The sequence below is a fragment of the Diadema antillarum genome, unplaced genomic scaffold (assembly GCF_040938485.1).
Source record: "Diadema antillarum isolate AM-2024a unplaced genomic scaffold, OU_Dant_1.0 scf00000028, whole genome shotgun sequence".
NCBI lineage: Eukaryota > Metazoa > Echinodermata > Echinoidea > Diadematoida > Diadematidae > Diadema > Diadema antillarum.
The window spans coordinates 5,575,307-5,591,212 of NW_027270917.1; the positions used below are offsets into that span (position 1 = coordinate 5,575,307).

At 39.2% G+C, this 15,906-nt stretch overlaps 1 protein-coding gene across 1 annotated transcript in view; it reads right to left on the reverse strand.

Moving 5' to 3' along the window:
- Nucleotides 1-15,906, reverse strand: part of LOC139736144 (FH1/FH2 domain-containing protein 3-like) — a 184,544-nt gene that overhangs the window by 58,906 nt on the left and 109,732 nt on the right. Inside the window, exons 14-22 of the mRNA XM_071646877.1 lie at nucleotides 12,998-14,482; nucleotides 12,249-12,296; nucleotides 11,416-11,460; nucleotides 10,643-10,711; nucleotides 7,971-8,520; nucleotides 7,534-7,682; nucleotides 6,553-6,693; nucleotides 5,624-5,788; nucleotides 1,338-1,412 (exon numbers count right to left, since the gene is read on the reverse strand). Coding sequence (XP_071502978.1) covers nucleotides 1,338-1,412; nucleotides 5,624-5,788; nucleotides 6,553-6,693; nucleotides 7,534-7,682; nucleotides 7,971-8,520; nucleotides 10,643-10,711; nucleotides 11,416-11,460; nucleotides 12,249-12,296; nucleotides 12,998-14,482 — 2,727 coding nt within the window. The remainder of the gene's footprint in view (nucleotides 1-1,337; nucleotides 1,413-5,623; nucleotides 5,789-6,552; nucleotides 6,694-7,533; nucleotides 7,683-7,970; nucleotides 8,521-10,642; nucleotides 10,712-11,415; nucleotides 11,461-12,248; nucleotides 12,297-12,997; nucleotides 14,483-15,906) is intronic.

Here is a 15,906-nt window from a genome sequence, read left to right on the forward strand (position 1 = left end):
CGACTTTCGCCACAGTGGTGTGACTGTCACCGTTACAAGTCAATACTAATTTGCATTCCTATTGCCAAAATATAGAATTTATCTTAAAAGATACATCACTTTTAGTGGCATGTGCTATACCTTGTACTGATTTATTTTGGCCAAGTGAAATTTTACTATTCAGTGAAAACATTGAGGCTATACGACATTTGGTATCTCAATTAAAACAACTCATCACTACAACTTTGGGCTGAACCACTGATTCAAATGTATGTTAGCCAGTGCTAGGGAGTTTCTTCACCATTAAAAACAACATGATTAGTCTTATTACAAGAACTTCACGTTACAAACCACATACTCAAAGATAACTTAAATTGGCAAAGACTGAAACACACTAAACCACCGCAGGAAAGTATTAGAAAACAATTGTAAAATACATCCCCACTCTCTCATAAAAGATCAATATAATTCAAAATTATTATCCAGTCCATGATGTCTGAATAAGCAGACATCATACTATAAAAATATTTTATTTCAATGGTATTGCCAAACAGCAAAAAAAAAGTGTGATTTTAAACAGCCATGATGATAGCTTAATATACCATGTATAGGCCTATACAAGTACTGTATTCATACTAAATCTGTGAAAAATGAAGTTGAAGCTACAGTGTCATATAACACTTGCATACACTATCTATGGAAGAAATGCAGTATACAAAAGTATACAGATGTAGTGATGTCTTGCTCCCTTTTACATATATATGTATATACACAGGGAGTATACAATTTTCTACATCTACATTGTATGATTTATCAATTAGCTTTCTTTTCTTTACAGCTGCTACAAATTTGACCTAATCAAACTATGTATACTCAAATCTTTGATGTATATACTGTATTATAAGAAACTACTCCATATGTACAGTGTGGTAAAAACTGTTGTCATGTTGTCATACTTATGTTACATGCATTCTTAGCTGCATCATACTCATATACCTGCCTACCCTAAAACTGACAATATAGGAATAACTCAGAGAAAACAATGAAAAAATAAATGCCCATTTCCCATACATCACTATTAGCAGATATTGACAAGAATAAGAACAAAACGTTGAATGAAGCTTCTTCTTTCATATGAAATATAATTATTCCTATTTAATGGGAACAGTTGGCATGTATGTACTGAAACAAACATCCTCGCACTCAGTCGTACTTAGGAAAAAAGCAGAGGTTCTTGCTAAGATTTTCACTTTAGCCCTACCATAGAGGAAAAAACAAAAACAAAAACAAAAACAAAAACCAAGCTGGCCCTTTCTAATATTTCCATTTAGCCCTGCCATAGAGGTACAATAACTTACTGCTACTGGTGGTGGACGATCGCTCCTTTCTGCTGTCGCCTTGAGAGAGGAGTGACATGATGTCATTTTCAGATTCTGAGAGAGATTGCAGAAAGTTAGGGAAATTGGAAGAAAGTGGAAAAATATTGGCAGAAATTAGAAGATATTAGAAGCAAACAGTCAAGGAGGTTGTTAAAAAAAAAAGAAGTTAGTTAGGTTCCAGAAAGGAATAAAGCAGGCATTGAAGGGAAGATTTGTCAACTATTACTATACAGAAATAAATAAACTGAGTACACACAAGCCAGAGACTACAGCACAAATCAAGTGTGACAAATATATCATTAGTTCTCATAAGTTCATGCTGTTTACTCTTTCATGTCTGATTCTCAATTGACAATATAACATTGGAGGAATTGGAGGAATATTCATAAAATAGATACTCATTGACCCCCCCCCCATATCTTTGACAAATGTTTGTAATGTCCCATTTTCAAGCAAAGTTAAAAAAAAATACATTAAATGCTCTTAAATGAAAACATGATTGCAATTATTGTTATATATTTACACATCATTGCAGATGTAACTAGAGAAGCACTCTGAGAGCGCAGACCTCCGCCAAGCATGCAGCTCATTTCCACCACTGATCTAGTTCTTCCACAGAGATATCAGTGATTTCCACCCATACGTAGTTTGTAGCATTGTGCTGAAAGTTGCCCGATTTCCCAATATAGAAGCCTTTGATACGTCATAAACCCTCAGCTGCACGGCACGCCTCGCCCTAGCAGAAACTAGAGCATGCATTTTAGTGCGCGCATGCAAACCTCAAATACGCGCAGCCTGAACTCCCAAGTTCATTGACCCTACCTGCCAAAATATCAAAAATCCTTTATAAATTCCCCCAAAATTCTCGGAGCACTACCAAACTTTAATCATCTGTTACTTGTATCATTCTAAACCTTTCCTGCAAGTTTCATCCAAAACCGTTCACTACTTTTTGAGTTATTTTGCACACGGACAAACTAACTAACTAACTAACAAACAAACCAACGGTAACAAAAACATAAGGCGGAGGTAATAAATTGCTACTATATACCAACTGTTATCATAACCATTATAATCTTCACTATCATCAATTAGTATCATTGTTTAATGATTATTATAATGATATCAATTACAATATTAATATAATTATTATACAATTATCATCATTATCATAAATATCAACGATATAATCATTACTGTTATTGCACACATCACTGTTATCATTATAATCATTAGATTTATTATTTTATCATCATGAAGAATACATGATTTATGCATAATATCAGAGTATTTAGGCCAGCTTTATACAGGCCATCACAAGATTTACACAGGCAATATCTCACTATGGATGCAAGAGCTTTCAATATTAAAAACAGAAAGCATAGCAGATAAAGGTAGAAATGATAGTTTATATTACATATGTCAAGATGTTGCAAATAGTGTGTCAAAGAAAAGATTAAAAAAATTCCCTAATAAACCCACTGATCAAACCAGAAACAATAAAAACAAAAACAAAAAATGTGGCCATGAGCCCAAATTTACAATAAAGATAAAATATGGTAAGTACAATGTACTGCGTATAAATGGCTAAACATTGTTCTATACTGAAATCACATCATAGCTTGCAAAATGAGTATAATTTCTGATACACAGAGCTATATGTATAATGTGTAAAATGCCAATGTGGCTATAAAACAAGAAAATATAAGTAAGAATACAAAAGGAGGATCCATGGGTATTTTGGAATACATGGTACCATGCATCACATCTCAGATCCAAATTTCATAAGCCTTCGTTGGCAAAAGTAGTAGATTCGGTTCTTGTAGCCAAAATAGAAATTCACTGTGAACGTCATATCGATGTGTAAATTGCAAAAGATGCAAAGACTTTGTTCTCTGAAATCTGCACATTGTGACTTCCAATGTAACAAACCAAAATTATGTCAAGAATTGGGGCTTGGATGTGTCTGTTCTAACTAAAGGGAAAGAGGCAACCATGCATAGACAGCTGAGTATGATGGCAAAGAATTGGATACTGAGATAACTAACAGGTCAGCATCAGTCATGCAGACAGAGTGTACTTGATGTGTACAATATAGATATCCAGACAAGCCCATGTATAATACCACTTGATGTAATCCAAGAACATAAAAATGTCAAAGGTAAGGTGCAAGATGGCTCCACTTGGACTCAAGTGGATCCATCACGTAATTATAGAGTCAAAACATAAATTTACTTTTTATTGAATAATCAGTGTGCAAGAGTTGAGGCAGTACAGTTAAATGTAATTCTGCAGTGCAATACAAGACAGTCAGCTGACAATTCATGTTAGAAAAAAACATTAAGTCTGCCTGTATGTGTGAAATGTCAATAGTATATTTCTTCTATTCATTCATGCATTATCCAGTGTCAAACACACAGTTAATACACAAATATTGTAAACAAGGGAGTATATGTTTCCATGTGATATGTGCACTGTTTATGATTTCAAAATTGGTCAGTTATTGATATTTTTTTTTTTTTTTACACAGAAGATTAATTCAATCACAAGGTAAGCACCTATGTAGAAGGTATAGTATGAGTACAATTTTCATGATACAGTCATCTATGTAGTAACCCATCATCCAAACAAAACACAACTCCATACATAATCATGATTAAAAAGAAATCCAGGTATGATTGAACCCTGCCATCCCCATGACTTAGATCACTGAAAGATGATTTTATTCAACACAAAAGATGAAAATGTAGATGAGTGAATACTAGTATATGGCAATATCTCCCCAAATGTTGCCCAATACAATGACCTTGTAATGTATCAGGTCAACTTACGTGGCTGGCAAATCAAATCGGTCAGATGCTCTACTAATGCCGACTCGCTATCGCCTTCGTGCCACACTTTCGGTGACGACGGTCTCACACCTAAGGTCATGTGACCGTCCGTCTCCTCGTCATTGTCCGCGTCATAGTCGGTTTCATTGTCGGGGTTAGTGTTAGAGTCCGTGTCATTGTCAATCGCAAAGCAAACCTTCCAATGCTTTTGCTTTGACGGCTCGTCTTGTGAGGCAAAATCGGAAGGAAAGATACCAAAAATGCATTCATTAATAATGACGTTCCTCTCATACTCATTAAGTACAAAATCAACTTTGTTTTTAATTGTCCCATTAATGGTAACATCTTCAGTTTCCTAGCAAATGTTGACCACTTTAACCCCTTCAGGACTAGTTGATTTTGCTTTTACAGATATTTCCCACAAACACCAGCCCAAGTATACCTGGGACTAGTCTTCAGTGGGTTAAATGTTATCAGTATGGTTTAACCAAGAGCAGATTGTGCATGGAATAAGGCAAATGCTGATTTCAATCTGCAAGAAAAAGTATCAGCAGGTAGATGCATATGTACTGTATGTACAACTTCATAATAGTGAGCATGTTTGTGTGCATGTTAACCTGTATGATAACAATCTGAAAAAAGTAAAGGAGCATATCGCAAGCAGACGGCACGGTATACATACAAACAGTCACGACCAGCTTCCAAGCTTCACATCAATGTATGAACACACTTGAAATATCAAGCAAAACTAGAATGGCATACCGTGATCTACGACACTGAGAACCTGTCTTAACAGTGCAGGTTTTCAACTCTGTGTGCAGGGCATGCTGAAAAGTGTCAAATTGATATACCCTCTTGATGAGGTTAGCATGCTTTGGTGCTTTCCATTTGCGAATCACATATGTGTATATTTGTGAACAAACAAGGTCAAACAAGGGACACTTAAAATGTCTACAGAACATGTTGATCTGTGGAGAGACTTTGTCAATGAATGTCAGTAACATGTACATACAGTCAAAACATCATACAATGTACAAAGATTGTACTGAGCATGCGCTGTAAGTCAATCAATCACTTCCAGACATAATGATGATGATTTATTTTTTTTGTAATCACGTGACATACGAAATGATAATCCTACTGTTAAGCACTTAATCAACATAGAAGGCAACACACATGACAAATCCAACTCAGCATGCACGTTCTTCTTGGTAAACCTGATACGAAATGTTGATGTTTACTTCATTAGTACATTTGGTGTTCAGTACGTGAGTGTGGGTGAAAATGTAAAGAATTGGTTAATATCGTCAGTGAAACCTTCCAGACAACATGCAGAAATGGGTGCACTGTACTGCCATCCTAGTCAACCTCTCGCATCAAAACGAGAAACAACGTCCCAGCCTTAGGCCAGCCAGCATGCACTGCCTCCCCTACCCTTAATGGCCTCCGTGGGCGACTTTGGCGACTTCACCGACTCGATGGACGTCGTCCGGTGGTACGACGTCGGCGTGACGTTGCGGGCGTAGGCAGAGGAAGAAGAGGAGGAGGGGGAGGGGGAAGTAGGGGAGCGTGGCACGCTCGCCACGGTGGTAGAGTCTCCTGAGGGATGGGGAGTCAAGTGTAAAACCATTAATATCTTTTGATCCACATAGGCATCAACGCTGTCATGGTTGCACTCAGACAAAAAAATAAAGACAATATATGATATGCAAGTACATTTGTAGTTATGAAGTGAGTGACCATATGAGATCAAAATTAATTGATAAATTTTAGTACTTTATATTTCTATAACATAACAAAGTTGGTCTGAAATCTGATCAAAATCTTACAAGTCTGTTCTACCTCAGTGATAAGAAATGATTATTAAATCAATAGGCAGTATTGCATTAGGCAAGACAAATTCAAGCTAGCAACATCTGTCGCAATGTATGCAGGCAAGGAAATGGCACATTTTAACAAACATTCTGCATAACATATGCCTGAATGAAAACAAAAAGGAACAGAAACTTTACATTTACAGATATAGTAGATATCTCTTTTTATTCAAGGAAGACAGAGAAAGAGACAGACAGACAGACAGACAGACAGAGGGAACAATAAAAGAAAAGGAATATAGGAAGAAACAGGGAGGAAATATACTGGTAGTGTGAAAAAAAAGAAGAAAAAGAGAAACACAGGAAGAAATATGGTTGATTTGAATGGTAAGGAAGAGAGAAGTATTCTACACAGATATGCTCAAACTTTACAGAGGGGTACAGGACGAAGCTATGCTGAGCACAGGCAGGTTGTATGCGGTGTGTATTATATTTAGGTCTTGTATCCACACATGGCCATTCAGACTTGCAGCAACACTGAGGGCGTACCCATTCTCGACAATCTGTCACTTCGATACGACGAGTAAGACGGGGTGGGGTCAGTGGACGTGGAGCGTCGCACTGACTCCCTGCCACTAGAGGGCGACGATGTATAGCGTCTCGTGGAGGATCCCTCGACTGCGGCATCGGCTTTTTGGCAAGTCGGGCAAGAGAGCAGAAGAATCATGCAGAGCAAGATGCATAATGACATGGACAATGGTTTGATCTACACATCATCAAAGACAGCCAAGCTGTATGATACGACTACAAAGGGGCAAAATAGTGTCGTGCCCCCCGGAAAGCATACAGCTTGAAAAAAGAAGCTTTTTCCTAGTCTACACAAGACTCATCAGACGGCACATTCATCTTTCTCTTTTCATTACTCAAATCAACTGCAAATTAGGAAGGAAAAAAAAAATCTTCATTCTTCCATTCAGATTTCTTCCTTGTTCAAGCATGGTCTCCTCTTGATATCATGCTTACTAATCACTACATCTACTTTCATCATTCTTGAGGTACATACCACATGCTCATAAAGTGGCGCATATCACAGTCGGGCAATGCCAAGCAATATAGCCTTTGTGTCATCAGAAGAATGTCAAAGACCAGATATCCCACACACTTCTGGCCCTGAAATCTTTAAAAAACTGACTGAATCCAAAGACTCAACTTGACTATTATGTGTCACTCAAACATGCTGTAGGATGGCATCTCTTTTGCCAAAGACAGACATGATAAGATGGACTATGAAAAGCCACCCTCTGCAAGAATGGTAATTGCACCTTCCTTAGACTGGTAGAATAAGATGACCTAAAAACCTTTCTGGGCATCACAGTTTTATAGTCAGCTTTTGATTGATTTACTTCATACATAGAAAACAATGAATGAAAATATCATTTGCAAGAGACCACTCGTTAAAAAAAAAGTTACAATAACGAATTGACTGAAGGACAAAAATAGGGGACAAGGGATTCCAGTTGGGATGCCCACCGGTTCTGGAAGATACACTGCTTCTCCTCGGCGAATCGTAGGATGAAGATGTCGATCTGCGATAGTCCCGACTTGATCGAGAATATGACGAATCTAGGGGGTGCATGTGAATGTGGCAAAGAGACGGACAGCTGCAATGTATGGTGGTGCTTTACCAATAAATTTTTACAAAATTTCAACACTATGAGAACATTCCAGTAATTTCTCTTTCAGTAAAACAAAACTTCAATAGACAATAAGATGCAAAAAATAGATCAGCATTGGCACAAAGGTACAATCAACATACAGTTCTGTACTGTAATTCCACTATCAAATTTAAAGGATCTCCTTCTGAAATCAATAAATGATTTACCTGTGAATTGTATGTACATGAAATATGATTTTCTTGGGTGGAAGGAAACAGAATTTGTGAGTAAAGTTGTCATCAATCCGTGAGCCTAATTGACGACAAGCCACATTGTTGCAGAAAAACAAAACTTGAAACAATGTCTCTACGACCAACACACAGCAACAACGAGACAGCACAGGTGATAAAACAGCCACGCCTACCACCAGTGGCGCTGCTGCTGCCGTATCTATCTGATGAAGTTCTCTCTGATGATCTGTCTTTGTCTGTGGCCCTCTCCCTGGCCCTTTCTCTGGCCAGTTCAGCGGCCCGTTCAGCCTTCTCCTCTGCTCTCTCCCTGGCTCGCTCCTTCCCTCTCTCCGCAGCCCTCTCCGCCGCTCTTTCTGCAGCCCTTTCGGCTGCCCTGTCTGTAGCACTCTGACGAGGAGTGGTGGAGTAGGAGTAGGAGGAGGAGGAGGAGGGGGTGGTAGAGGAAGAGTAGGGGTAGGGGTGGTAAGGAGCTGAGGAGGGGGTCGGTGATGGGGATACGATTCCCATGGGGGGTTTGGAGGTGACCGAAGAGCCCCCGGCAGCATTGCGCTGCTTTCTGGGTAAGGTGGCATAGGGCGACTTGGCAAGCTCTTCTGGGTAGTATGGAGTCCCTGTTTCGGGGGAGGGAGGGCGAGCAGCCAGTGGTGGAGGTTGCAAGAGATGATGGCATGCAGAGGATGGGGGCAAGGGATGTTGGGTTGGCAGAGGAAGAGAAGCTCTTGTGTTATGGAATCATCCACATAATATTCCATAGGCATCTAGACTCCTGAATATACCATCCGTCTCAGACATCGTCAATTCATTTTTCACAAGAGAAGTACAAAGAAAGAGAACTTCTGATGCGAACAGCAAAGGCATATAGCTATATTCACCTGTCCATGGTAGGCCTACATGAACGCACTCAAAGATCAACTTTCTTAATATAACCAACAGATACCAATACTAACATGCTTCATATGTGTATGTATGATACCTGCATTAGATCCAAGATCTCATCCGAATGATAAAGCTCAAAATATGATTTGATTCATTTGTATACATATTTGCAACATTACACAATGACTATGACGAATAGCCTTTATGGATTTACCTTACACTTTTACTTTCTCTTTCTTTTTAAATCTCATTCATTTATTCACTCTTTTAATACTGATCACACACAATCTCAATGAATATAAAATACTATCATGCTGGGTGTAGAATTCCAATTATCACAGCACCTCTAAATCATCATCAATTTCAAAATGTCACACAAAGAAACAATAGCACAGCAAGACACAAAATCTAAATGAGATCAAGTATAATTACGATATGTATGAAATCACAAGAATATGAAAAAGTGTTATAAAACTCTTTCTCTGCCTATCACTTTTAATGTACAACAGTGATGATATGCACCAAAAGCATGTCATTTTATCAGCCAGGTTCATTCTAAATTGACTGTGATACTCAATTTCTACGCTAACAAACTGGATACAAAATTGGTCTAAATATTTACGAGCAAACACACAGGAAATATATTTCTCTGATATCTTCAAAAGTCATGGAACGAAAACAAGAAATTGTCACTACCAAGGATGTTCATGTATTATATAGAATGCAAAACGGAAATGAAACAGAGTACACAACAAAGAAAGAGGATAAAGAGTGAGTGACAGATAGATACAGAACAATAGAAACATAAATATGCAGTACTATGCAGATAATATACACAAGTGTATATAGCGTACATCATGGATAAGATAGGCAGACTGATAGATAGATAGATAGATAGATAAATAGATAGATAGATAGATAAATACATAGATAGACAGATAGATAGACAGGTAGATAGACAGACAGATAGATAGATAGATAGATAGATAGATAGACAGATAGATAGATAGACAGATAGATAGACAGATAGATAGACAGATCGATGGATAGATAGATAGACAGATAGATAGACAGATAGATAGATAAATAGATAGATAGACAGATAGATAGATAGATAGATAGATAGATAGACAGATAGATAGACAGATAGATAGATAGACAGATAGATAGACAGACAGATAGATAGATAGATAGACAGATAGATAGATAGATAGATAGATAGACAGATACAGTGTAGATAGATAGAGTAGAGAGATAGACAGATAGATAGATAGATAGAAAGAGAGATAGATAGATAGAGAGATAAAAAGATAAGGAAAGAACAAGACAGAGAAAGTGGAAGAGTGACAGTGGATAGAGAAAAAATGAAAAGAAAGTAAAGACTAAAACTGCACATTGTCAAATGTTGTAATCCATGAGAGAAACATGAAACTGTGCACGGGAGAGTGTTACAAACAATCTATTTCAAAAAGGTCTACCACGTACCAAACTTCAATCTAGTAAGCTATATGTCTTGGTGCAGTGAAGGCTCCATGTGATCGGGGGAACATATGAACACATTTCTCTCTCTATCATGTATATATACAAGCATCTATCTAACACCTATGTATGTATTTCCAACTACCGTATCCACTGAACTACATTACATACATGATATATTGTCTTTTGAATGCACTGCACAAATACGAAATATGAAGAAAAAAAAATCAGCAATCCATACAAGGGAAGTGACATGGCATAACTGTTGCCAAGGGGTAAAAAGAGGGCGTTGCAATCGTCGTAGTACTGGCATCACTGCAAAAGACCTGTGACTAAAAACACACACACAGCACGCTCATCGGCTTCTCCGCAACTCACATGTGGACGGCAGGAGGCCCCAGAAAGTTCTCCGCAAGATGGGCTCGGGGTTTGCGAGCTGCGACCACTCTGCACAAATGTTTCATCATTATTGCATTTTTTAAAACCATTTTAAAAGATGAGGTACAACCTCGCAAGGAAAGAACGATTCAACAGGGGAGCAATGCAAACCATCAAACCATCTAACACAAGGAAGCAAAAAGTGCTTTGCAGTTTTTAGATATGCACAAAGTGAAATAGTGATGTAACATAGAATCTAATCTAAAAATACTGCAAAACACTTTTGTATATTAGTGTAGGAGTACTTAAGCTCAGAAAACAAGAAAATCAGATTATGTACTCCAAATCTTGAGAATACTGTATTCTGCCTTTCTCCTGATACCATCCATCATCTCAAAATGAAAACAACAATGATCTATCAGCGACAATAGTCTGTCGGCACATCTGTTAAAGCTATATGCACAGTAGAAAGTCAGGAGGTGGGTGGACAAAATTTTTGCATGGAATCTCTCATAAATACAGAGCCCCTAATCTCAACAGGCTACTAAGTACCTAAGTACTCCGTACAAGGGTCGAGATGTGATGAGAAACTCATTTCGTCCGCAGGAGAAAATGGGTAACTCTTTCCGTTGTCTCTCATATAAACATCCTAAATAATATGATATCTATGCTAAAATATCATGCAAACATATGGACTCAGAGTACTGTAGAACTTTAGTCGTGTCAGTGACAGATAATGAAAAAGAAAGAGAGAGAAAGAAAAGCCAACTTACTGTCGGCAGCATCATTGCCATACAGTATAGATGAGGATGCTTGAGCTACGAGCATCAGGGAAAGTGAGAAATAAGAAAATAGAAATATATGTATGAACATAAATGCATAATAAATGCAAAGAAGAGGAAACTGACCAGCAATGAATATAATTTCTTAGTGAAAAATTGAGCAGAGAAATGGAATCCCATTTTCTTTGCTCAACATTTTTTACTAATAGATATAAATATATGACATTAACCATATATAATAACTATAAAGATAGTGGCTACTTGTATACATGTAGCGCACCAGTCAACCTTATGGTGCTGATGGCGCAGGTGAAATCACTGGTTGTCATGCAGGACACATGGTCAAACAATTGTGTTTTTTGTGGAACAGATATTGTCACATATATCCACTGGTTCATACATTTTCTAATGCATTATTTCTGCCATGCAAACAGATAATGCAATGCAACGAGTATATGTCCAATCTCCCCTCGTTCATTTCACCTCCATAATCTTCAAAGCCAAATGTCAAAGATTAAGCATATGCATATACAAAGTGTCTATACTGATGCGCAAAACCCGCTTCTTTAAAAAAAATGACGTAAACAACTTGAAATTCACAATTACTGGCAATCACTGGAGAATGAAACTTCATATCTTCAAGAATATCCACCTAAAAACTCATGCACTTTATGTGACTTTAACAACACAATCACTCTGTAAGTGCCAGCCAATACATCCCCAACCCACTCCTTTTTTTTTTCTTTTTTTTTTCTTTTTTTTTGGGGGGGGGGGTAGTGGGGGGAAACTAATTGATATATCTCTGTCATTCAGATAAGACTTACATGTGGAAGAAGGTGAGTTCACATCTTCACAAGACATTCCCCACAAACCTTGGTTGAAAGGAAAAAATAAGTGGGAACGAAGCACATGAAGAAACAACATCTGCATACAGAATATGATACAGATTGAAGTATTCATATCAGCTTTCTTGAATGCAAATGCACCACATGCACAGTGAATTGAAATTCCATCTCCTGCGTTCTCTTGAGAAAAATAAATTCATGATTCTCACACCTCAGCAGACAGGGAACACATGCACTGCCATGTGAAACAAACTCTGGGTCATCAAACATGATACAATACTGATTCACTGTGGTAATTTTCCCCAGAAGTTCTGGACAGAATTGAAGCAGGATGCTCTTGGTAGGGTCAGCATCTCCTCTACCAATCCCACAAACTTTTATGAACCATGCAATGGCCTTGAATATAGCTTGCTATGGCAATTTCATGATCAGTGAGGACCACTTAAGGGTCAACATCATGGAAGAAATGAATCTGAATGAATGACATATGAGAAAATGGCATGGCATTTCACTTACAACATTGATTACTCCTCTTGTGTTGCTTCAGGTTACATAAATATTTTGCAATGTTATCGGCGAGGTTTCCCTAAAAAAAATATACTGCATGCCTGAGCACTCACTCTTTGGTTGTGAAACATCTTTTCCTTCCTCTTGTTCATTTTCATCTTCATCTTCATCTTCTTCCTCTTCTTCCTCCTCCTCCTCATCATCTTCATCATCTTCCTCACTTTTCAGTTGGAAACTACTTCCTCCCCGGAGGATCATCATGAGATCATCAATGTTGTCCGCCTTTGGGTCGTGACGCCGAAACAACTCCGGCTCTTTCTCCGCCTCCTCTAGGGTGTCCTCGCACTTCTTGGAATATTCATCCAGCTCGGTGCTTTTCTTCTCCTCCTCCTCTTCCTCCTCATTTTCATCTTCTCCTGCATCCTCCACTTCCTCCTCTATATCATCCTCATCAAGCTCATCCAGATTCTGCCCACAGAATTCACAGATGTGTTTGCCCTTGGTACTCTCCTCCTCTTCCTCTCCATCTTCCTCTTCTTCCTCCTCCTCCGCTCCTGCATCGTGTCCACCCTTCAAGAAGGCCATGATGTCTTCCGGATCATCCTTCTTTCCCGCAGCTATCATTTGGTTGGTTCTACTGCTTTTCCTTTTCCTCGGCCACGTGCTGAAGTCCGGCTCATCCTTCCCCCCTTCCCTGCCATCTGTCCCTGTCTTCCTGCCCGATGTTCCATTCCCACATTTGTCCCCGGGACACTTGTGCTTGTGGTCTTTGGTCTTGAAGTTCCTTGGCAGTGATACACCCCCACCCAAGAGTGTCATGAGGTCGTCCTCCTCGTCATTGGCAAATATTCTGTTCCTGGCACTTCTTGGTGGCTTTCCTCTCCTCCTACTCTGGCTGACATCCCCTCCCTTATCATCGGTCTGCAGCTCCCCTTTCTGCTTGACTTCAACCCCTGCTTTGGTGACAATTTCAGTATCCTTACTTTCCCCACCATCACATCGGACTTGTTCTTCATCGTCGGAACCTTTATCAGCGTTCGATGTTACTGTTGGTTCTGCTGTAGCTGGGGGTTCACCAAGTCGTACTGTGGCATCCTCAACCACATTTTCCTCTTCAGTAGTAACCTTCACAAGAGCCTTAATGCTCAACTGTCTCTGTAGAGGTTTCCGTGATACTTGAGACCCACTCACTTCATCGTCATCATCTTTCTTGGTCCCTCCTTTGGGCTCTACATCCTCGAGCGCTTCTACTGGTCTCTTAGCAACTGGCCTTTTGAGTTTGACAACCTGCTTCTCCTCTGCAGTGTGCGAAGCTGTTTGATCTCTTTCCTCCTGATTTTCCAACTTGGTCTGGTTTCTAGGAGGCTCTTGGTCAACATCCCCCTCCCCTTTGGTTGCATCACTTCCTGCACCATCCTCTCGGTTTGGTGCTGGTAGTCTGGGTCTCCTCTCGTTCCTCTCTGTGTCCACCTCCGCACCACTGTCCACGGGAGGGGCACCACCGCGAAGCAATGCCATGATGTCGCCTCCATCGTCCCCGCCCCTCTGCTGCTTGGTCCTCCCACCATCCCTGACTCTCTCTGCCTCCTTGGCAGACTGTTTTCTCCTCCTGGCGGGCGAGGGCCATGTCCCCGCCCTGTACGTCCCGTCATCCTCCGCCCCATCTCTTCCGGCCTCCCCCTCTCTCACGACGGGTCTCAGTCGAGCTTCGAGAACAATGACAGATGAGAAATGGTCGGAGGATGGGGGGTGGAAAAATGTGTCGGGATGAGAAACACTGCAAGCAACACTCCAAAGCTCGAGAGGCCAGAGGACCAGCAGGCCAACACATCAATTCACGAGCAGGCTTTTTCAAATACAGAAATTAGTCAAGCAACAGAAACTTCAAAAGACGATACCAAGCCATGTACCATCACTTGTAGCAGTCAATCACAAACCATCATACAAAATTCTGCTGGGGAATACATAGAGAGCAACTGATTGCTATCGGTTGAGACTGAACATGCTCAGTTTCATGTCATCTGGCAGGTGTATAACATGCAGCATGACATGACCATGTGATTTCACTACTCACTCACACCATGATGAATGTAAGTCATATCTACCATGCATGAGGAATTAGGAGCTACTTGGCTACATACAATTATGTCATATCTAAATTCACTTCAATGCAAATATTACTAAAAAGGAAAAAGTAAAAGAAAAAAAAGTGTTCACTGTTTCATGAAGGTGCTTTTTTTTTTCCAGCAGCATGACAGGCTATGTTGTTTCAAAGCAAAAAAAAACCTAATACAGGGAGAGATTGGTGGCAAAATATCAAGACTTTAAACTAACAGTGATGTTATTGGTCCTATACCTAGTGCTAGATAATGAAACGGCAAAGCGGAATACCTAGTGGTACACACTTTAATACATCATCTCTATTCTAAGTCAGTAGCTCCAGCAAGACTACACATTAATGAGAAAACAAAATAGCACACACTATTTGGGACATCTGTCTCTTATTAAGGATATTTGTGACATGAACAATAATGGCTGAAGACCTCTCTGCAAAAATGAATATGTTGCATTTTTTATGTGGAATGATAATTTTGACAATTAAATCAACACCTGTAAATTAACTAATGTGTATTCATCAAATTAGAAAGGAATGTAGGGCTTTCAATGCAAGACATTTGTGAAAATTATTATCAAATTTGCATTAACATTTCTAAATGTTGTCAAGAACAAATGCAAATTGATGCAATTTTTCAAAACAATGATTGCCTTTCTTCTACTATAAAATGTGATATATACCAGTATTGTGTATCAGCCATGTGGTATTGCTCAAGATCTTTCATTTCAATGTTTAATGATACACACTCATATCAAGTTAACATTCATCAACAGATGTCCCAATTATGTATATTGTCAGAGTCTCTTTTCATACTTTCACCAGAGTCATCGTCAGTGTGGTTGCCATGGTGATGACTTTCGTGATAAGCAGCGCCTCTTTCTTTTACCAAGCTTTCATCATCATCACTACAACTGTCCCCAGTTGGTTGTGCACCATCTTCGAATGTTTCACCTGCGTCAGAAAGAGGTTGCTCCTTCAGAGGGAATTCACCCTTCTGTACATGGTTAGGAGAAC